Here is a 23,822-nt window from a genome sequence, read left to right on the forward strand (position 1 = left end):
ACCAATATACACAAAGGCCCATTGTTGGGCATCCGTGCCACAGCCAATGTTGGTAAATGCGGTATTTGTCACCATTGGGCCAACGAATGTTATCGTTGTTTAGCGAACGGTAGCAAAATACACAAAGGCCCATTGTTGGGCATCAGTGCCACAGACAATGTTGGTAAATGCGATATATGTCATCATTGGGCCAACTAATATTATCGTTGTTTAGCCAACGTTACCAAAATACACAAAGGCCCGTTGTTGGGCATCAGTGCCGCAGCCAATGTTGGTAAATGCGATATTTGTCATCATAGGGCCATCGGATGATATCGTTGATTAGCCAACGTTACCAATATACACAAAGGCCCATTGTTGGGCATCCGTGCCTAGCCAATGTTGGTAAATGCGGTATTTGTCACCATTGGGCCAACGAATGTTATCGTTGTTTAGCGAACGGTAGCAAAATACACAAAGGCCCATTGTTGGGCATCAGTGCCACAGCCAATGTTGGTAAATTCGATATTTGTCATCATTGGGCCATCGGATGATATCGTTGATTAGCCAACGTTACCAAAATACACAAAGGCCCATTGTTGGGCATCCGTGCCACAGCCAATGTTGGTAAATGCGGTATTTGTCACCATTGGGCCAACGAATATTATCGTTGTTTAGCTAACGGTACCAAAATACACAAAGGCCCGTTGTTGGGCATCAGTGCCATAGCCAATGTTGGTAAATTCGATATTTGTCATCATTGGGCCATCGGATGATATCGTTGATTAGCCAACGTTACCAAAATACACAAAGGCCCATTGTTGGGCATCCGTGCCACAGCCAATGTTGGTAAATGCGGTATTTGTCACCATTGGGCCAACGAATATTATTGTTGTTTAGCCAACGTTACCAAAATACACAAAGGCCCGTTGTTGGGCATCAGTGCCACAGCCAATGTTGGTAAATTCGATATTTGTCATCATTGGGCCATCGGATGATATCGTTGATTAGCCAACGTTACCAAAATACACAAAGACCCATTGTTGGGCATCCGTGCCACAGCCAATGTTGGTAAATGGGGTATTTGTCACCATTGGGCCAACGAATATTATCGTTGTTTAGCCAACGGTACCAAAATACACAAAGGCCCATTGTTGGGCATCTGTGCCACAGCCAATGTTGGTAAATGCGATGGTGGGCCAATACAAATTTTAATGTTGGCTACGGAACGAACCTCATCCCAACGTTTTCCCTACCGTTGGCACCGTGGGCCCCAACGAAAATGCTACTAGGGAAACGAATCGGAGCATCGAGAATTCAGTCGAATTTCTTTCCGCTCAAAATGAAGAATTGACTAAAAAATTAGAAAAATTAGAAAAACAATCCGCGGAGGACAAGAAGTATATTGTTGTATTAGAGGATAAGTTAGAGGAGCTGACAAAAATCAGTCGAAAATCTAATTTGGAAATAAAAAATGTGCCGAAAAAAAACAACGAGACCAAGGAAGATCTTATAAATATTGCTGAAAACCTCTCTAAAGCTGTTAGCTGTCCAATTTTGAAAACAGACATCAAGGACATATACAGGGTCCGCGGAAAACAAGACGGCCCCCAGGCGACACCGATAATAGTAGAAACTACGTCAACCATTTTAAAAAATGACGTTTTGAAGATGTGCAAGGTGTTCAACAACAGACACTGTGAAAAACTACGTGCGAAACACCTGGGCTTTACTACTTCAGAAGAGACCCCGATCTACGTTTCGGAGCAGCTGACTCCAAAGGCAGCCCGTCTCTACTTCCTGGCACGCGAATTCAAGCGGCAAAAAGAATATAAGTACTGCTGGACGGCGTACGGTAACGTCTATATAAGGAAAGAAGATAATTCGAAAATAATACAAATAACTAGCGAGAGTCAAATTACGCGCTTATCGAATACGACCTGACTATATTTATTGTTAATATTAAGTCTACCTTGCATGCTTGTTTACTGCAATTTCCTTATTCTGTTTGAAAAATATGTAGGATATATTTTTGTCACTATAACACAAACACACATACACAACTCACACTTACACGTAAATCTTGAAATATATACACACTTATGCAAATTAACAGCCACAATAAATATATTTAATATTTTAAATTACCTCTATATAAAACAAACTATGTACACACTGTTTCTCAAACTTTTTAATATTTTTATTAATCATGAATCAATCAGAAATTTTGGATGAAATAGACGATTCCAATGTTGCGATATCTATGCAATGTGATCCTGAGAGCGTCAAAAAACATATACCTTTGCCAAATACCAACTTGACCATTGTCTCGCAGAATATAAGAAGTATTTACGCTAACTTTGACGACCTACTGATAACCCTTTCCGAATTGGAATTTCAAGTGGACATTTTAATACTCACCGAATGTCGCATTAATTCGTATAAGCCACTGCCTCAACTCGAAAATTACTCTCTGTTAGGCACAACACTAAACCAAAATCAAAACGATGGAGTTGTAGCTTACGTAAAAACTAAATTTAACGCTAAAATACAGGAGATAAAAATTGAGCATTCAACTTGTTTACAAATTATAATACACAATACTATAATACTCGGCATCTATCGTTCACCCTCGAACTCGTCTGCGCTACCGTTTGTAAATTCCCTAAATAGTCACTTAGAAACATTAAAATCTTATAAAAATATTATTATTACAGGAGACATTAACATTAACCTCATACCTAAAGAATACGAACCTAGTCACGAAAATCTAAATAGACAACAATATTTAAATATGCTTTCCACTCATGGTCTACTTCCTGGGCACACTCTACCGACCCGGCAACAAAATAGCCTAGACCACTTTATACTGAAAATTGACAATCGTCACTCCTCTGCCTATACAGTTGTTCTAAACACCTCGATAACTGACCATCTTACAGTTCTATTAGCTTTAGCCACTAATAAACAAGATAGAAATGTTCCCATAAAAAAAGTGACTTTAAACTATGACAACGCGATAAAAAAACTTACCGAAAAAAACTTAGAAGCTTTATTATCCTGTAATGACCCACATCTTGTTACCGAACAACTACTACATAAACTAAGCAAATCCTTGGAAGAAAGTAGAACTATCAAACATATTATATCTAGGAAAGAGCGTACTATAAAGCCTTGGATGACCCCAGGTATTCTGCGATGCATAAAAAATAGGAATAAATTACAGCTAAAAACACGCGCAGAACCACATAACGAAGTTCTTAAAATTACATTCAAAAGGTACCGCAATTTTTGCAATAATTTAATAAAAAAACTAAAACGTAATTATAATAGGAAACAGCTAGATAACTCGTCCAATAATACAAAAAAACTATGGGCTACAATCAAGACGATAACTCAATATAAACCAATGAAAACTACTAACATCGAGTTGTTGGACACCAAATTATCTCCTACTGACTCTGTAAATCATATAAATGATTTCTTTGCTAATATTGGCAGAACACTGTCTGAAGAAATACTGAGCAATAACCATGTAGAAAACCAGGACGTCTATGTACACGAAAGAAATTACCCTAACTGGACAACATCATCATTCGTTCTCTTAGATACTGATCCTCAAGAAGTGCATGACATTATCGGTAGCCTGAAAATGGAAAGTGCTCCTGGTTGGGACAATATACCGACCAAATTTCTTAAGCTCGCCCGGACTGATGTTGCCCCTGTTATCAGTCACTTAGCGAATCTTTGTTTTTACAATGGAGTGTTTCCCGCTCCACTTAAGCAATCTATCGTTACACCGGTGTACAAGAGTGGCGAGAAAAAGGACGCAAACAACTATAGACCCATATCGGTTTTACCGGCTATATCAAAAATATTAGAAAAGTTAATAAATAACAGACTAATTAAGTATCTAAACAAGTTTAATATTCTTTCAAATCAGCAATATGGCTTTCGACAGTCAAGATCTACTGAAGATGCGATACTTTCACTTTCTACTCTGATAACTGATAAAACTGATATTGGAAAAAAATGTCTGGCTGTGTTTTTAGACCTTAAAAAAGCGTTTGATACGGTTTTTCTCCCCACTCTTGTACGAAAAATGGAACGTATTGGAATCAGAGGATACCCATTAAAATTGCTAAAGGACTATCTACATGGGCGAACTCAAAAAGTTAGAATAGGGGATTTCACTAGCCGCGAAACTACCATCACTTTCGGTGTTCCCCAAGGGAGCGTTTTAGGGCCTACGCTATTTCTGATTTATATAAATGATTTGACAAATCTCAAAATAAAACATGGCCATATCGTTTCTTACGCAGATGACACTGTTATAACTTTTGAAGGGACAACATGGAAATCAGCGTTCGAAAGTGCAGAACTAGGTTTACGCAAGGTATCATCCTGGCTAAGAACGAATCTTCTCACGCTCAATGTCAGTAAAACCAATTATATGTGTTTCACTAAATATAATAGTACCCAGCCAGATAGTAACCTAATGTTAAAAATCCACTCCTGCAATCAAGCAAATGGTCTACCGTGTAATTGCCAAGAAATTACAAAAGTGAGCTCGATCAAATATCTAGGCGTTATGTTGGACCAAAGACTCTCATGGAATACCCATATTGATTATGTTAGTAACAGAATAAGGAAACTCACCTGGATATTCACAATTCTTAGAAATATCACCAATAAAAAAGTACTTAACCAAATATATATCAGCTTAGCACAATCTATTATCTGCTATTGCATAACTGTCTGGGGGGGTGCACTAAAACTAAGTTCCTGGAGGTGGAACGGGGACAACGCTGTCTTTTAAAAGTAATGTTCTCAAAGCCCTACAGATTTCCCACAAGTGAACTGTACAACATGAGTGGTCAGATGACAGTGCGAAAGTTATATGTTTTGAACGCTGTTCTAAGACTACACAAAACTCTAGATTATAATATCAGACCCCAAACACGAAGAAGGAAACATAAAGTTGCCCCTCTCCCAATAACTAAATCTATGTTCGCTAAACGTCAGTTCTCAACACAATCAGCATTTATGTACAACAACCTGAATGATAAGATAAATATTTACCCGATGCAGTATTATAAATGTAAATTGGCTGTAACTGAATGGCTGCAGAATCTCGATTACGAGCAAACAGAATCACTCCTATACCGTCCTACATAACATAAATTAATAATTCTACTATAAATATACACTTAACACACACACTCACTCACTCATTCACACATACACACACACACACACACACACACACACACACACACACACACACACACACACACACACACACACACACACACACACACACACAAACACACACACACACACACACACACGCGTAAATTCAGTTTTTATTAATTTAAATTGTTAATATTATATACCTATATCACTTTGTTTACTTTAGATTAGACCTTATATTACTAGACGAATTGTTATAGAGGAGCGGGATTTCCTGATACAGGTATTTCTTTACCTAATAGGAAGTCTCTACCTATGTCATATTGTGAAAAGTTTTTAAGGAAATAAATATATTTTGATTTTTTTGATATTTTTTGAAATCGCCCCAGCGGGCTCAGCACGGTTCCATTTTTATCGACTATCACTATGCGCGTCCCTTTCGCACTTACATACTTGTTAGAACGTGACAGGCATGGTGACAAGGGATAAAAACGCGACCGTGCTAAGCCGCCTGGTCGTTAAATCGAATTCAGAGTGCGGACAGATTCAAGCGCTTTTTTAACGCGCGTTGAAAAAGCTCTCGTGCGAATGAGGGCTAACTGATTCTAATATACATAAAATTATTTTAAACCCTTTCTGTTTTATTTTAATGTTTTTTTTACAAATGGCCAACTCTTCCCTTTCCTATGTCTGTGATTTTCTTTCGATTCTTTTTCCTTTCCTTTGAGCAACACCGGATACGTATACTTGGTCAAGCAGATCTTGTCAGTAGAAAAAGGCGGCAAATTTGAAAAATGTAGGCGCGAAGGGATATCGTCCCATAGAAAATTTGAATTTCGCGCCTTTTTTAACAAGCTTTTATTAGGTCGACCTGTATGTAACTAACTGTAATGGAATCTAAGGTAACTAATTTAACCATCTTCCAAGGATCGTAGCGTCATGAAAATTGGCAGCTGTTATGTAGTTCTGCGGGCTCAGCACGGTTCCATTTTTATCGACTATCACTATGCGCGTCCCTTTCGCACTTACATACTTGTTAGAACGTGACAGGCATGGTGACAAGGGATAAAAACGCGACCGTGCTAAGCCGCCTGATGACAATACAATAATATGGTACTGTCCAACTGATCTGATGATGGAGACAGGAGGTGGCCATAGGAACTCTGTGATGAAACAACGCAACCTAATTGTGTTAGGGGTTTTTAGAATTGTCTCGATGAGTATTAGTTGTCTGTCGTAAGAAAAGTACAGTCAGCGATAAGAACTTGTACCAAAAATGAAATTTTTGCCCAAAACTTATTTACTGACAAGATTTGCTTGACCAGCTTATAGTATCTTCGTAGTTTGTGAACACCGGCTTCCGATACTGTTGGATAGTGGTGGCTGCTCTCATTGTCTATGATCGCGGGAATATTTGAATTTGTTTATTTTTTATTTTTGATACTCTTAATATCGATCGTGTAACATGTACGTAATTTTCTCTCTATATAAATAATAATAGTTAATATTGCATCACGAAACGCTTTTTCTTTCGTCACTTCTTTCCACCGTTAGAGCAAGAGATACAAATAAAATAACATTTTCTTAATTGTAACAATTTAATCACATCTGAAATCACACCGTACACTTATCTACCAAGGTAAGGAACAGTAATTATAAGGCACCATACTCGTATGATAGCAGCCTTCAGTGTAGAAACAAAAACAACTAACATTTTACTTACACTAGTAGTTCGCCCCGAACTTAGAATTCGCGGTTCGCCAAAAAGTTAGATCAACTATTTTCGATAAGTCATACTTATCAGTCTTCATAACTGGATTAATTTTACTCTTCATAAGTAATTTTTCTGCTCCTTAACCCTTTGAACGCCTTATGTCATAAACACAAACATCACTCAAACGCCAAGATCCCGGGCGCAAGCGAGCTAATGTAAACCCTACTCGTAAGTGTATGTATAGTAACTACTACTGTGCTACTACTCGATCAAATACTAATCGTGAATCGTACTTTGACAGCGTCCGCCATAACACCTATAGTGGTCCTTGGCGCGGTGGGCACGACTAGTAACGACACCTTTATAGCAGATTTACATTCGCGGCTCGCCTCATGTCTCGCCTCGAGCTCGTAAGCTCGTCGAGCTAAGGATTACACTCTCGCCTCGCCTCGTACTTAATACTTATTATTTATTTATTATCACACAATTATTATAATTTCTTAATTATAACAATTTAATGGCTAGGTACAGTAAAAGTACCTACACATTTAACATTTACGATCAAATTATCACAGCAAAATTTTTAAATTTGGCAATCTACTTACGAAACTTTATTCTTATTATACGAGAATACCTATCAGACACACACATACACCGCATTATAGGGTATACAGAAACTACGCAAAGATTATATTTTCTCTACCATAAGCTTCAGCAGGATTCATTGCACTTTAAATATATATATAATTTTAAAAAGTATGTGTGATCCTAAACTGCAAAACGTAATTCAAGACCAAAAAAGTAAGACAATGTTGCCAATGCAATAATTTGTTTGTAAAATAGTAAATTCCTTTTGATATTTAATCACGCTAAGATAATTTATTTATTAGTAATTTTACTCCTACAATTTAAAAAAGTACTTTTATTTACTTATTTTTACATAAATACAAGACGCGCTAGTAAAACGTGGCAACATTTTCTTACTTTTTTTGGTTTTGCACTATGGACTAGCTCTTTGTTTTATATTTGTCTTTTGCAAAACTTATCTAGTGACCTTTGTACATCGTGCTCCTATCGCTATATGCGGAGCGCATTATGTGCGGCGACCGTGAGTTGTCTACTCCAGTACTACATACTATATTGCAAAACGTAATTCAAGACCAAAAAAAGTAAACAATGTTGCCACTTTTTACTTGCGCGTCTTGTATTTATGTAAAAATAAGTAAATAAAAGTACTTTTTAAAACAGTAGGAGAGCAGAAAATTACTAATGAATAATTTATCTTAGCGTGATTATTTATTAGAAGGAATTTACTATTTTACAAACAAATTATTGCAATGGCAACATTGTCTTACTTTTTTTGGTCTTAAATTACGTTTTGCAGTTTAGAGTATGCATTGGAGGTGACCTGTGGTATCAGTCTTCATAATCATTCATCCTCATCTTCATCCTCCTCACATTCCATCTCGCATTCTTCATCATAATACCACTCACTCTCCTCGTCAGAATCCTCAACCTCACTTTCTTCGTCGTACTCATGAATCGTTTCGTCATACACTATTATTAATTCTTTATACTCTGTCTTCAATGTCTTCATCTCTTCGAATTGTCCACAACGTTGAGACTCCTGGTCTTTCTGAAAAAAAAACGGCATTAATAGGAGTACAGTGTGACAAGCCAATTTTGTTAGTCAGAAAAGGAATCTGTACGGTCTTTCTTTGCTCATAGTAGTGTTAAATTTAGTTTATATAAATTATTTATTGTATGTATTATGTGTATTAAGTATATTATGTTAATTGTATGTATTATATTATGTTATGTAGGTCGTAAGTATGTCGTCGTTTATGTATGTTAAATTTCAGATTAGCTTTAGTGATTAGTAGCACCGTCCACAATATCTCTGCTTTGCCTTAAGTTTGACTGGTAGACAATGCTTTTGGCATTAAGTCCGCCTTTTGTACGATAAGTTTTCTTTTGTGCAATAAAGGTTAAATAAATAAATAAATAATAGGCGGCAAATTTTGCGTATTTTTTCCGCACCTTTTCTACCATCGATAATGGTCAGTCAGTACTTGGCCACAGAACAAATAATAGTACTAGGTACCAGTGGCGGCGCGTGGAATTTTTCGCTAGACAACTCGGAGCAAAAAAAAAACACCTACATGAAACACCTACATTATGTACTTATTTTTTCATGATAAGCGAAGGTAAAGTAAAGCGCTAGGTGTGTCCTTGAGTTCGTTTTTTTGCAGTTAGTGTATAACCACCTTTGCCATACTTGTCATCACTGACGTCACATAAACAGTGTATGTCGTGTATGACAAAAGCGAATTCCTACTCCTAAATTCCTAACAATCCTAACTAATAAGTTTAACTAAAATTTCATTTTTGGTACAAGCTTTTATCGCTGACTATACTTTTCTTACGACAGACAACTAATACTCATCGAGACAATTCTAAAAACCCCTAACACAATTAGGTTGCGTTGTTTCATCACAGAGTTCTTATGGCGACCTCCTGTCTCCATCATCAGATCAGTTCGACAGTATGATATTATTGTATTGTCAGCAGAACTACATACAGCTGCCAATTTTCATGACGCTACGATCCTTGGAAGATGTTTAAATTAGTTACCTTAGATTCCATTACATTAGTTACATACAGATCGACCTAATAAAAGCTTGTTAAAAACAAGGACTGACCTTGAAACACCTGCACGAACAATACGCAACACTAATAACACTCAAAAATTCACTGCTTTAGTCTTTATATATAAATATATGCACACAACTAAGTAAAATCTCATTAAAACCTATAAAACTCTAATAAAAACAACAATAACAACAAATCTTGGCAATAACCGGAACGGAAGTGTTGTCATAATATTATTCCATTTTCACCCACGACCTACGGACTTCCAAAACCTATTACTACAAATTTATAAACAGTACTTTCTTTGAAGAAACCCTCGTTATCAAATTACCTTAACTAAACTTGCGACTCCATAATATTCTTAGATTTTGTAATAAAATTTCTTTTTTTAAAGGTTTTTAGAAAATTTGGTATTAATGATAGCAAAATACAAAAAAAAATTACCCATTAATTCAATTCAATGTTTTGGTACGGCAACATTAACCACACGAGCGGCAAACGCGACTCGATTCAAAATTGTGAAACATTACACTCCAATATAAATCTTACCTATTTGTATTTAAGGTTTAAATTCAAATGAAGCAGACACCGTTGTGGTACTTGTGGTGCTGTACGCACTTACGCCACTCGCGGACTTTGACTGTGTGCGTGCATTTTTCCAATATAAACCTTATCATGTTACGTTTAAGGTTTTTATTTAAATGAATAACTCGATACAAAACCGTGTTATTTTGATGCGTAAATACGCGGACTTTCTTTAGCGAACTATATGAGCGTGTGCGTGAGTTTTCGTATGTGTGTGGTGGCTCATGAATGAATACTCAAGCTTAAACTTAGTCGCCCGCGCGCCCGCTATGATTAGTTGAAATTTAATCAATAGTGAAGCTTTAGTAAATCGTGTTATCGATTACAAGGTAATACGTAGTGTTTTCGTTATGGATATATATGTAGCAATAAATTTTAGACAAGCCGGTGGGAATCGGGTTGTATGAAGCCGCCGCTACTGCTAGGTACCTACAGAAGGTTCACTCTCTAACAAAACGCGTTTATTACGACAGATAGGACCGCAAGGTGGCGCAAGAGCGAGCAGGCCCTCGTTCCGTAGCGGTGCGCGGCAACTATTATTGCTAGACACCAAAACTGGTCTGGCCGCATGTACTTATAGCGACGCGGCGAAATCGAGGAGTGAGCCACGCCTGCCTTGGCTATAAACTATGAAACGACATCTACAATAAAATTTTGGAAACATTTTAACGATCATAGGTGGTTTGATGTTTCCGATCCGACATATATCTGTCGCCAAAGATATGATCTTGGTCTCCCTCGGTTTTTAGTGCGGGAATGATTTTGTGTATCAATAACTTTATTTAGGTATTGTACAATTGTTACCATTTTTTTTGGCTAGTGTACGACATTCCCGCACCCAAAACTCCGGGATATGGTGAAGCTTGGGTCGTGAATGTTGTCATACATACCCGCCACTTGTCCCCTCGGTCGGCGCGGGCGAGCCGCAGGCGCAGGCGCCGCCCCGCGCCCAGCGCCGCGAACGTGCGCGGCGCGAGTGACGGCGTGAACAACGTCGCGCCTGCGATGCTCAACAACTATAAACATAAAGTGCAACCACAGAATAAATAATAGTACTACCGTACAGAAAGGACACTTCCTACAAACCCGAAGTTTGACAGCGGTTCAGGGTCATATCATGCTATCCCTTTCTAATATATGGCACTATAACTTTCGGCTATTTAGGGTTGTCAAAATTCAAGTGATTATCTTATCTGTAGTCGTCAAAAGGAAGTCAAGTGGTGCCAACACTAATAATTGCTTGGAGCAATGCTGAGCCGAACAGAGCCGAGTTCGACCGAAGTCAGAAGTGTCTCCCTACTGGTGCAACTATGTAATCAATAAAGAACAAAAAAAAATCGAAAATTAAATACGGCTACGGTATCCCCTGCCTGTCGTAAAAGGCGACTAAAAGGGGTTCTCGGGGTCGGAGACGGTCGCAGCTAGGGACTGCGACTGGAAAAAGAGGGGACCCACAAAGGGGCATAACGCTAGGACGGCACTGGCGCGTTCATTAGAGATCCCATAGCCGTCCGAAATCCGCCGAGGAGGACAACTGGGAGATTTTTAGTCGGTGAAAGTCCGACATAACCTCCGCACTGTCCCTGCGGTGTGGAGGTGTCCCTAATGGATTTTCCTCCCTAAAAAAGAAAGGGTTCAAGAACTTGGACAGTTGATATGACCGATGGCCAAGAAGCAAGGAAGGGGGGGTTAGTCTATAACCCCCAACTTCACAAATCAGTTCATATAACCTCAGTAAGTACCTCGAGCTTGGGGCACCCACTCACGAGCTGCAGCACATCGTCGTCCTTAGCCTTGAAGTTGTCCAGCTTGACCGCCGTGAGCGCCCCGCCGTGCTCACTGATCACCCTGACGAACCCGTCACTGTCTGTAAAATAAGTTACATAATTGTCAAACATTCAATGGCTGCATCTTTAATTGCTAGAAAGTTACTCACATTCACAGTCCAACAACTCCAAGGATCTCAGCGCCCCGCAGCACTGCAACATCTTTTTCAAGTCCCAGTCATCCAGATAAAATGACAAACCAAGGTGCTCTAACCTGGGCAGCTGGCCCAGTTTCTCGGGGAAACCGTGGATCATGTTTGAACACTGCAGCTCCAACTGTTCCAATTTAGCCATCTTTTCCAACTCAAACTGCACATCGTAACCTATCTCCTTATTAACTCTAGTCACTTTCAGTTCAGTCAGACCCCCGAGGTGATCAGCGACTGAATGTTGTATGAACTGCAAGTTGGAACAGGATTCAAGGACGAGAGATTTTAAATTTGTTGTGTTTATAGTACTAAAACAAAGGCCAGTCAAATAACGGCAGTAGCGGAATTCTATTTTCTCTAAGGCTTTGTCAGCTATGAATTGGCTGAAAGTGGTGTCCCCTACCTGAAAAAAAAAATATGTATATGTTTAAGGATCACAAACTAAATTGCGTTTGACTTTCCAGTTCACCACTCAGGCCGCGTAGCAAACATGCCAATCGGTTACGCTCCATAGTTCCGACGTGTCGGAAGCCGGTGTTGCTCGAAGAATATAGGAGAGTGATAGAGAGACAAAGCATTTCATTATCAAAGCGATAGTGATTGACACCTTGGCTAGGCCGGCAGGTTCTAATATTTTCAATTTTTCTGGCAGTAAATGCATTTAACCCTACAGCAAATTTTACGCCTGTTATATGTTGGCTTGGCAAGAAAGGAAAATCTAGTAACTTAAGTCTTTGTTGTGCATTTATTAGTGATTATTTTAGTACTTACAGAACACCGATAGAAAGACACCCGCTGCAGGAACTTGAAGTTGTCATGTAGATTGTACGGGCGCAGTTCAGATTCAGTGCATTCAATACGGTACAACTGTAATATTAATATTACTTTTAATCTCTAGCTGCCACACATCAAAACTTGCCAAGACAAAAGCAATTTTGATTTGTCAAAACAAAAATTCAAATTAGAATTAATCATATGAGAGATCTTTTTATACGCCTCTGGGCGGATAGAAGATAGATATTAGTATTACTACTTGGGGATGCAACATGTCTTTTGTATGCTATTATTTGTGCAAATAATAATTATTCATTAATAAGCAGTTCATATTTTAAAGATCATATGAGGAAGAGTGGCCCACGACAGACCCCAATGGAAAGAGCTGGAGGAGGCCTTTGCCAAGCGGCACACTGAGCTAAGAGACTTACTCTAACTCAGAATAAAAGGCCTAATAGATATATAGATAGAAAGATCATAATTGACTAAATTTATTCAAACTCTCTGGCACAGTTAAATAAAATAAATTTCAAAAGATGGAATTCATGGTAGAAGATTTAATACCTGAAGGGATCCTAAGTTGGGGCAATTTTCTATGATCATTGCTAGATTCTCCAAACTGACGCAGTAAATGGATGCAACTGATGCACCTAGTTTCTTGATCCAACTTTCAAAGGACTTATGTTCTGATGGCTTTAAGGTGCAGGTGTTTAACGGGTTTTCTTTCTTATTCCAATCATTTTTCTCAATGTTGATATGGACTCCTGTTAAAGAGAATGTTGTATAAGTTGCCAACTTTTCTAAGTAAATTTTTACCTTTGTTTTTCATTATTTAGCCTTTAGCTAATAATAATTTTTACCTAATGTTCATTATTGTGGCAATAAGATTTTACCCACTATTTCGTAAGATATGATATCACAGTATAAAAGTTATAAAAACTAGCACAAAAAATCTGAGAAAATGTTTTTCTTAACATCCTATGTGTTTCATGTACTGTTAGGATTTATTTTAACATGCTACTAGTACAGTCAGCAGCAATAATTGCTAAGCGGGGGAGGTGTTCAAAATTACCTTGACGAGCTCTTATTCTTTTAACAATACAGTCGTATCAAGATCATTTTGAACACCTGGCCCGCTTAGCAGTTATTGCTGCTAACTGTACAGTTAAATACTCCTTACCTTGCAAGTACGTCAGCACCATCGCCTGCCACTGGCGGCTGGCGCGCTCTGTCCGTATGAGGTCCTGCGCGGGCACGTACTGCAGCACGGCACGCCAGCAGTCCTCATTCAGGTAATCCAGAATCGTCCGGTCATTGTTTACTTCTGCCTCTAACATCTGCAATTACAATAATCGTTAAACCCCTCGTTCGTGTGCTTAGACACAGATCCGTGCGCAAGAATTTAAATCTGTGTTTTAGATATTTATTAAGGTCACCATTTTCATTAACCAATTTTCGCATACGAAATCTCAAAAAAGCGTTTAACCTCTCATGGCACGTGATTATTTTTTTCTAATATTTTCCTCATACGCGGATCCGCGCTCGCCTACGAGGGCTTAATACTTAGGCAGACACGACACAGTTTAATTTGACTACAATTTGAAAAGCTACCTGTACTTTTAACTCACTTTTATTGATGAAAGGATTCTGTTACTGCTGCTTAAAATTAACTCACTTTTATAGGTCAACTTTTTAGTAATTTAAAGTAAATAAAACAAGAGACGCCCCATGCCGGCAAGCACTATCAAAAGTCAAAACATTCATAAGTCAAAGCAAAAGCAAAGATCCAATTTTTTTTTACAACGATTGTTTAGTGTGGCCTGCTTAAAATATTATTACAATCAAAATGGCATCCAGACAGGACGGGACGGGAATCGACCGATTTGATCAGAATTTATGAAATTGGCGTCAATCTACCTAATCGTAAGGTCGAGGTGCGGTGCGATAGTGTGTTACTACCATTACGATCAGCATAGATATGGCCGCTAGGTGGCGACAGCGCCACGCGCGGCTGGCTTTCCCCAAAATTGGGGCCGAACGGATGTACTTTTAGCTCACTTTTATGTATGTATGTATGTAACGTTTATTTCAGACAAACAGTCCATATACATAAAAATTACAAAAAGAATTAAAAATAAATAATAAATCACAAATTCATTAAATTAAATTAACTTAACACTTAAGTCATAATAAAATTAAATTATTAAAATTCAAAAATTCAAAATTCACATTTAGACATTACAAATTAAATAAAAATTAAAATAAAAACAAATATAAATTTAAAGTCGGTATGTCAAGGTTAATATAATATAAGCATGTCCAGATAGATAATTTTGAAATTTTGAAAATTAAATAGTATAAATTATTAAATTAAACTAAACTATGCTATACAATCCGGGGCCTGACATGTAGGGCGATAAGCACTTTAGTGAGTGGACAGTCTAAACGGTTTGCTAATGCGTTGAGGATGCTATTGGAGCTGGACCGCGCCCTGCGTGCCATCGAGGCGACCCGTTTACGCATAATGGCGTGAAAACCATCCGTGCGCGCCTCTGCGAACATGGCTGACGCACTACAGTAGCGCGGCAATCCCAACAGCATCCTGAACGCATTATTATATTGAACTCGGAGGGCATTGATGGTCCGCTGCGTATAGTTGACCCACAGGCTACAGGTATAGAATGACTGACAGAAAGCTCTAAAGAGCGTCGTTTTTACTTCTGTAGTACACCTCGCAAACCTGCGCGCCAACATGTTGCTCCGGACCGCCAATGCCCGACGCTCCCTTTCCACGTCAATGTTGTCCGAAAGATCGTCAGTGACCCAGTGACCCAGGTATTTGAATTTTGACACTCGCGTTAGTTGCGTTCCGCCTAGTGTAGCGGGCGGCACTGTGTCAACTTTGCTACCGCGCGGATTAAACACTAGCAACTCGCTCTTTTTCGAGTTGTACCTGAGTCCATGGGCCCCCGCGTAGTCCTCGCACACACTGATTAGCTTCCTGAGAGCGCCAATCGATGGACTCAGCAGCACCATATCGTCCGCGTAACTGATATTATTGACACATGTTCCATCAATAGAACATCCGATTTTGGTTCTGCTGAGCTCAACGATTAACGTGTTCATATATAAATTAAATAATTTTGGTGACGTCAGCCCCCCCTGCCTTACACCGCATTCCAACCGATACAAGTCCGAGCGCGAGTCCGCCCACCTGACGAAGTTCGTTTGGTTATTGTACCAGTACTTAAACATGTCAATAACATCACCAGGCAGGTCAGTCTCGCACTCTAACTTGCTCCACAGAACGTCGTAGGCAACCAAATCGAAAGCTTTTGATAAGTCTAGGAAGCACGCATACACTGGTGTCTTCCTATCAGTGTAGTACTGTACAGTTTGCTTGAGACACAACACCGCGGACTCCGTGGACAAGCCAGTTTTGAAGCCAAATTGTGCGTCGTGCAACTTGAAATGCTTCGTAAGTATTCTATCAAGCAAACTGTCCAGTACCTTAGCTACTATGGTCGCTAACGAGATGGGCCTATAGTTGGAACTATCGGCTATGTCACCGGTTTTGTTTTTCACGAGAGGAACGACTATTGTTTTCGTCAAGTCATTAGGTAAGTAAGAGTGCCTCATGCAAAGTGTGAAAAACATAGCCAGTACTCTCGGCAGGTGAGGTCCCGCGTGTTGCAGGTGCTCGATACTCAGACCGTCGTGACCAGGTGACTTCCCTCTAACCATGCTTTTTAATACTGCTTTTATTTCTTTGGCTGTAAAACTGGTTATCGGTTGTCGATCACGACTACTTGCATCGAGCATCCGCCCCTTCGCGCAGCGCTGTGGGGGTTCGATTCTGAAAACATTTTTGAAATGATTAGCAATTACACTCGGTTCGTTTAGACCATCAATATTCGCTGCCCGACCCGGCTCAGGGGTAAGTTTTTTAGTACATTTCCAGAACTTACCAAAACTCTTGTTAACATGGTGAGTTGACAGCATATCCATCTTAATTTGCTCCTGATGGTTTTGGCACCATTTCAACTTTAGTTTAAAGTTCCTCCTGGTCTCCACCATCTTGTCGTAGAGAGGGCCTTGAGATAGCTTACCATGCAATGCCCACTCCTGGAAACTGAGCCGAGCCTGTCCATGCACTTCCTTCACATACTTATTATTACTTTTTAGCTAGCGACGAAATCGCGGAGTGAGGAGTGAGTGGTTTACGAACTTCGATTTTCGCGGTTATATCGTTATAGGTGTCGGTGTCAACTTGACTTTTATTATAGAAATAGAAGTGAGTAAAGTTTAAGTTAACTTTTGTTTTGCCTCCTAGCCACCTACTTGAAACTATTTAAATATAAACAATACACAGCTTGAAAGTAGAAGAATAAAATTCTGTCTCTCATATTTTAGCACGTAGCACGTACGTACGATTAATTATTCTGTGTTCATATGACTTAAGAGCCAAGTTGTAACTTCTACTTGGAATGTGAGCAGTAATTAATTACAAGCATAGTTGATGTTAGACGCCGAAGCTCATAATGAGTTCTACAATCCTGGATTACCTGAACGAGGACTGCTGGCGCGCCGTGCTGCGGTATGTGCCGGTCCGGGACATCATGAGGACAGAGAGCGTCAGTCGCGGATGGAGGGAGGTGGTACTGACATACTTGAGAGGTTAGGAACTGTTTATAAGTGTAAATACATCTAAAGTAAGGCATAGAATCATAACATTGGTTTGAAAGAAACCTTTTTCATACATGTTTATCTTAACATGATCTTAACAATATATATCTTCTATGTACGTTAAGTATTCTTGTACAGTCAGCTGCAGAGAGAGGTGCATAGAAGTTTGTATGCAGGGGTGGTACCTTTTCTCTGCAGCTGACTGTACATACAGTTTATTGACTAAAAACAAGTAGCCACATACAACCTTAATAGATTTAAATTGTACTGGCCATATTTATTTTTATGCTGAATTTTTTGGTCCACATTTTGATTAATATGGAACATTTGAAATTGTGTGATAGACATCGGTTACACGCTAATTCTGGCTCCAATTTCACCACGGTGACAGGTGCGACAATTGTAAAACATCACTGTTGCTGACGTCACAGGCATCCATGGGCTACGGTTACCGCTTACCATCGGGCGGGCCGTGTTCCTGTTTGCCACCATCATTGTATTATTTAAAAAAACTTTATTATATCGGAAAAAAACAGATATTTCTCTTGCTAAGTTTATGACAATTGTCACAAGAAACACTACAATTGTCACGAAATTCCGACATATAACTCATTACCTGTCAAGAATTACCTACAATTCTTCTAAATCTTGACAATTGTCAGAAACTTCGCAAAAGAAATATCTGTTTTTTTCCGATATAATAAAGTTTTTTTAAATAATACAATGATGGTGGCAAACAGGAATACGGCCCGCCCGATGGTAAGCGGTAACCGTAGCCCATGGATGCCTGTGACGTCAGCAACAGTGATTTTACAATTGTCGCACCTGTCACCGTGGTGAAATTGGGGCCTGGTGTCAATTCAGTCCATCATTCTGGTCAGAATGATGAGAGAATTATCGTGTAACACTCGGACTGATGGATTGATGAAAATTTAATATTTTAGATAATATTCATCAGTCCATTTTGAATGACAGAAAACTGATAGGAGACTACTGATCGTGTAACCGGTTTGTGGAATTCTCGCATCAGTCACCATATTAGACAAGACTAAATGACTGTGTTGCGTTCTGTGTCCAAACAGCAACTGTGTCGTAATTTTATCAGTCTGTTGTCAGTCTTGACTGATTGTGTAACCATGTCCATTTTCCATCATTCTGGCATCAGTCAAAACTTGAATAAGACTTATGACTGAACTGACTCCAGAATTAGTGAGTAACCGATGTCATAGATTTAATGGCTATACTTTTAAATTGTTGACTAAGGCAACTAAGGCTAGGCCAGTATCATATCTTTCATGAATATGAACATTTAATAGTTTTTACGATACAAATGCGAATAATAGGAATTCTGAATCAACATGAGTGGCGAATTACCTGTTCGCATGTACATATTGTACAATGTTTTACAGTACATAATATGGTCCTTTAAATTTTCAATGTAGTCACGTAATGTGCTTCTCACCTGCTGCTTATTGCAGCACCAGATATACTGTAAAAGCCTTTAGTGCATTAGAAGAATAAAACTTGCTTTACAAGTCAATAAAACAAGTACAGCATGTTAATAAAATAGTAATAGTCAAGGTTTATTATTAAACTGTAATTCTTTCCAGGACTCCATATTGATATAGAAGAAATTCAAGATGGACGGGTGCTTATATTAAAGACTAAAAACTATAAAATGAAGCTCCATAGAGACTTATATGGGTCATTTGAGAACTGGACGAGAAAACTGGGACCATCAGTGGCCACTGCCTTCTGCTACAATTGGGAAAGTTTAAAAACACTAGTTGAAAACTGCCCTAAACTGGAAACTCTGATGTTTAATAGATTTGAGCCTGATTTGTCTGAAGTGCTCCCATACAACCTTAAAGAAAATTTCAAGTATCTGCAACATCTTCGCATTAGTAGAAGTCATGTAAGTACTATATAGGTACAGTGGCATTCAAAAATGCATGGATAGATGTCGACCGTAATGCCTTAATATTACAGTTGAAACATCTCCATGCACTTTTGAATGCCAGTGTACCTATCACAGAATAAATAATAGTACTAGGTACAGAAGGTTCACTATCTAACATAAACGCGTCTATTAAGAGAGATAGGTATGTATATGCGCAAGCGCGAGCAGGCGTTTGTTCCGTAGCGGTGTGCGGCAACTACTAGCTAGACACCAAAATTGGTGTGGGCCGCACACGCGCGGCGCGCTCATTCATTCTTCCGTGGGGCCGCATGTAGTGACGCTAAGAAATCGCGGAGAGATCCACGCCTGTACCTATGTAGACATAGGTATATACTTTGTTTTGATTAGGATTGTCTTATGCTGAAAAAAAAAGCGGCCAAGTGCGAGTCGGACTCGCCCATGAAGGGTTCCGTAGCAGCACGTAACGTAATAAAATATGACGTATTAAAAAAAACTACTCAGATCTCGTTCAAACCAATTTTCCATGGAAGTTTGCATGGTAATGTCACAGTATAATAAAGAGTACTAACGTAGTAATGTACATCATATTTTTTTTTTGTTTTATCATTCTCTTATTTTAGAAGTTACAGGGGGGGGGGGACACATTTTACCACTTTGGAAGTGTCTCTCGCGCAAACTATTCAGTTTAGAAAAAAATGATATTAGAAACCTCAATACCATTATCCATAGACACCCCACACGTATGGGATTGATGAAAAAAAAATTCTAAGTATGGGGAACCCCCAAAATGTATTGTTTTGTTCTATTTTTGTGTGAAAATCTTAATGCGGTTCACAGACTACATCTACTTACCAAGTTTCAACAGTATAGTTCTTATAGTTTCGGAAAAAAGTGGCTGTGACATACGGACGGACAGACAGACAGACAGACATGACGAATCCATAAGGGTTCCGTTTTTTGCCATTTGGCTACAGAACCCTAAAAATGATTGCCACTTAAAAGTCAATGAGGTCCTAAAGGCTGAATTTTATGATTTTAATGATAGGTATGCTACTTCACATTATAGTAGTAGTAGTAGTCGTAATCACTTTATTGTACACAACACAGGTTTACAAAAATAAATTACAGTAATCGAAGTACAAAGGCGAACTTATCCCTATAAGGGATCTCTTCCAGCTAACCTTCGATTAGATGAGAGGAAAACTCCAGCTAGGTCAGATAGACAAACTTAAGGGATGTACAATAATATTTAGAAAAAGTAAATTAACGTATTGTCAACTCATAAAATACATAAATAATATTATAGAATAAAATACATAAAATACATACTAGCATACATACATACAATACACATATATATATATATACAAGTTTAAAGTAGTAAAGGTTAGTACTTAACAAGATCACGCTGATTGGAAAGCCAAAGCTTCTTCAGATTAGCCTTGAGTGACGCCACAGACTGGGACCGCTTGAGCGACAGGGGCAACTCGTTCCACAACTTCACAGCGCGCACCGTAAAAGAATTTGCATATGTTCGCGTCTTATTAGGCGGAATAGTAAGCGTGAGATTACAGCAAGATCGTAAACGGTGATCACTTCCTTCAGCCAGATAGTTAAATCTTTCCGTTAGGTAAGATGGGGAACGGGGGTTGAAGAGTATATTGAACAGCAACGACACGACATGCACATCTCTGCGTCGGCGGATCAGTAACCACCCGAGCTGGGAGCGAAAGTTGGAGACGTGATCATATTTACGGAGGCCAAATATATACTTGATGCAAACATTTTGTAAACGCTCAAGTTTATCCAGCAATTCCTCATTAAGGTCCAGATACACAACGTCACCATAGTCTAGAAGAGGGAGCAAGAGAGAACGGGCAAGAGTCATTATTTAATTGTTTGTTTGACACTTTGACAACATTTTCATTTACAAGACAATGAACTAGAAAATAGTGACCTTTATCATCACAGTAGCAATTAACAACTCAATTACTATTTGTTTACAGGTAAATGACAATTGTGTGAGCCAATTTATCACAGACAAAGAGCTAACAAAATTAGATTTCCAAGATTGTATTGGATTAACTGGTGAATGTTTGAATACTATTAACTTGACAAAGTTAAAATGCCTCACCTTGAGTGACTGTGAAAATTTAGAGCCAAGCCACTTGCTGTCAGCCATAGACCGACTAAAAGACCTAAAAGAACTTCTATTGGATCGTCTTCCTGATAACATTTTTAAAGAAGTTTATAAGGTGTTGGGTAAGATGGCCAATTTAGAAGAACTAGGAATCAGTTATAATACTGTCAATCATGATACAATTGAGCCGCTATGTCAACTAACCAAATTGAAAAGTCTTGCTTGTGACTTTGAAATGGAAGACTCCGATTTGGAAGCCGTGCTGAGGTGCTGCAAGGAACTGCGATCTTTGACGCTCTATAGATGTATAGGTAATTACAGCATATTCATAAAATAATAGAATAATTATCATGCAGATACGTCAACAAACGATACATGACGATACCAGGGGCGTATTTTAAAATTTGGCGCCCCGGGCCAGTACGTTGCGCCGCCCCAGAAGTCAAGGAAGAAAAACAAAATGCAATCCGCTAGGGGCGGCATATGCCGCCTCATGCCGCCCCTGGGGGTTGGCGCCCCGGGCCATGGCCCGGTTGGCCCTTGGGTAAATACGCCCCTGGACGATACTAATCCATACTATTATATATATATTCATTCATGTATGTAACAATAAACATTGTGTTTGAAATTTTATTATAAATATCTTAACCTAATTAAATATTTACATTAAATTATTAAAATTAGATCTTACATAATAATCCATGCTCATTATTTTAATTAATTACATACACTTCATCGTCAACTTATTCATTATCAACATATAATTACAAGTACAAGTGCAATACAAATATAATTATTATAATGTCATATTAATTATATCTATCATATACAAAACTAGGTACGTAGATATCTAATATCTTGTATCGTCCTCCAATAAATATTCCTCTACTGAATAGAAGCATTTCTTTAGTAGGCTTTTAATTTATTTTTAAACAAGTTGGCATTTGTGAGCGACTTCAATTCAATTGGCAATTTGTTAAATAAGATAATAGCCTGGTAACCTGCTGAGTGCTTAAATACCTTGAGGTTTGATCTGACAGTCAGTGGCAAGTCCTTCTTGAAGCTACATTCAAGACGAGCTTCCCGTTGCTGTTTGTTTTCAATCTCATTCAAGGACTTTACCAAATCACATAGCACTATAAGAATGTACAGACCGGGTACAGTCAGAATTCCAAACTCAGAGAAGTAATTCTTACATGACGTTAGCTGCGATATTCGTGCTATTATTCTAAGAGCCCTTTTTTGGGCCACAAAAGCCGAATGACAATTGTATTGGTAGCTATTGCCCCAGAACTTAACACTAAGATGGAGCCCTGTGGTACACCCCTTGTAAGTCTCGTCATTTTGGATCTATGAGTCGTTTCTTTGTTATCAAGAGTCCACTTTATTTCAACAAATTGATTCCTGTTCTGAAGGTAAGATCGGAACAAAGCTAATACCTTGCCTCTGACACCATAGAATTCCAGTTTATCCAGTAGGATATCATGGTCCACTAAGTCGAATGCAGAGCTCAGGTCCAGAAACAAGCCCACAACCCTTTTTTTAGTATTCAATTGATGAACTATGTCCTCAATCAGAGTACCAATCGCTTCCTTAGTACCCCTGCTTTTTTGATAACCGAAGTGCCTTGCAGATAGTATTTTGTTTTGGTATAGGTGTTTAGTTAGGGCCACCCCACATCTAGCGTCTTTCGAGCATCGGCGTCTCGTCGGCGTCTACAACTCTATGGCCCTGCTCGACGCAACGTCGACGCAACGTCGACGCAACTGCGCAGCGACGTCATTTTCCATAGCGCTGACCGACGCCGACGCCCGAAAGACGCCAGATGTGGGGTGGCCCTTAACCTATCCTTCATAATTCTTTCCAGCAATTTGGATAATGTTGGCAGTATAGAAATAGGCCTGTAATTTTTAGGATCCGATTTGGAACCTTTTTTATATTATATATCCATACTATATATATATAATATTATAAATGCGAAAGTGTGTCTGTCTGTTACCTCAACACGCTTAAACCGCTGAACCAATTTAGATGAAATTTGGTATGGAGATAGTTTGATTTCTGGAGAAGGACATAGGGTAGTTTTTATCACAAAAATCAGCCTTTAAGGGGGTGAAAAGGGGCGGGTGGAAGTTTGTATGGGGAATCATTAAAAAGCAGATTGGGTAAAAATAATCTACCCAAATTACTAACTCCACGCAGA

The 23,822-nt window shown here is 38.8% G+C and overlaps 1 protein-coding gene across 1 annotated transcript; it reads right to left on the reverse strand.

Annotated features, from left to right (window-relative positions):
* Positions 1-11,839: 11,839 nt before the first annotated feature.
* On the reverse strand, positions 11,840-14,601 carry LOC134791154 (uncharacterized). The gene is made up of 6 exons (XM_063762172.1): positions 14,501-14,601; positions 14,053-14,209; positions 13,437-13,636; positions 12,870-12,965; positions 12,060-12,501; positions 11,840-11,990 (listed from the first exon to the last, which is right to left on the reverse strand). The coding sequence occupies exons 2-6, from the start codon at positions 14,207-14,209 to the stop codon at positions 11,845-11,847; spliced, it is 1,041 nt and encodes a 346-aa protein (XP_063618242.1). The 5' UTR covers positions 14,501-14,601; the 3' UTR covers positions 11,840-11,844.
* Positions 14,602-23,822: the final 9,221 nt, after the last annotated feature.

This window comes from Cydia splendana, chromosome 5 (assembly GCF_910591565.1).
Source record: "Cydia splendana chromosome 5, ilCydSple1.2, whole genome shotgun sequence".
Classification (NCBI taxonomy): domain Eukaryota; kingdom Metazoa; phylum Arthropoda; class Insecta; order Lepidoptera; family Tortricidae; genus Cydia; species Cydia splendana.

Excerpts from the sequence above, each read along its gene's own strand:
- LOC134791154 (XM_063762172.1), bottom strand. The coding sequence starts at position 14,209 with ATGTTAGAGGCAGAAGTAAACAATGACCGGACGATTCTGGATTACCTG. Across the intron at positions 13,637-14,052 it reads GGTGCTGACGTACTTGCAAG|GAGTCCATATCAACATTGAG; the intron begins GTAAGGAGTATT and ends TCTCTTTAACAG. Across the intron at positions 11,991-12,059 it reads GGAGTTGTTGGACTGTGAAT|ACAGTGACGGGTTCGTCAGG; the intron begins GTGAGTAACTTT and ends CTTATTTTACAG.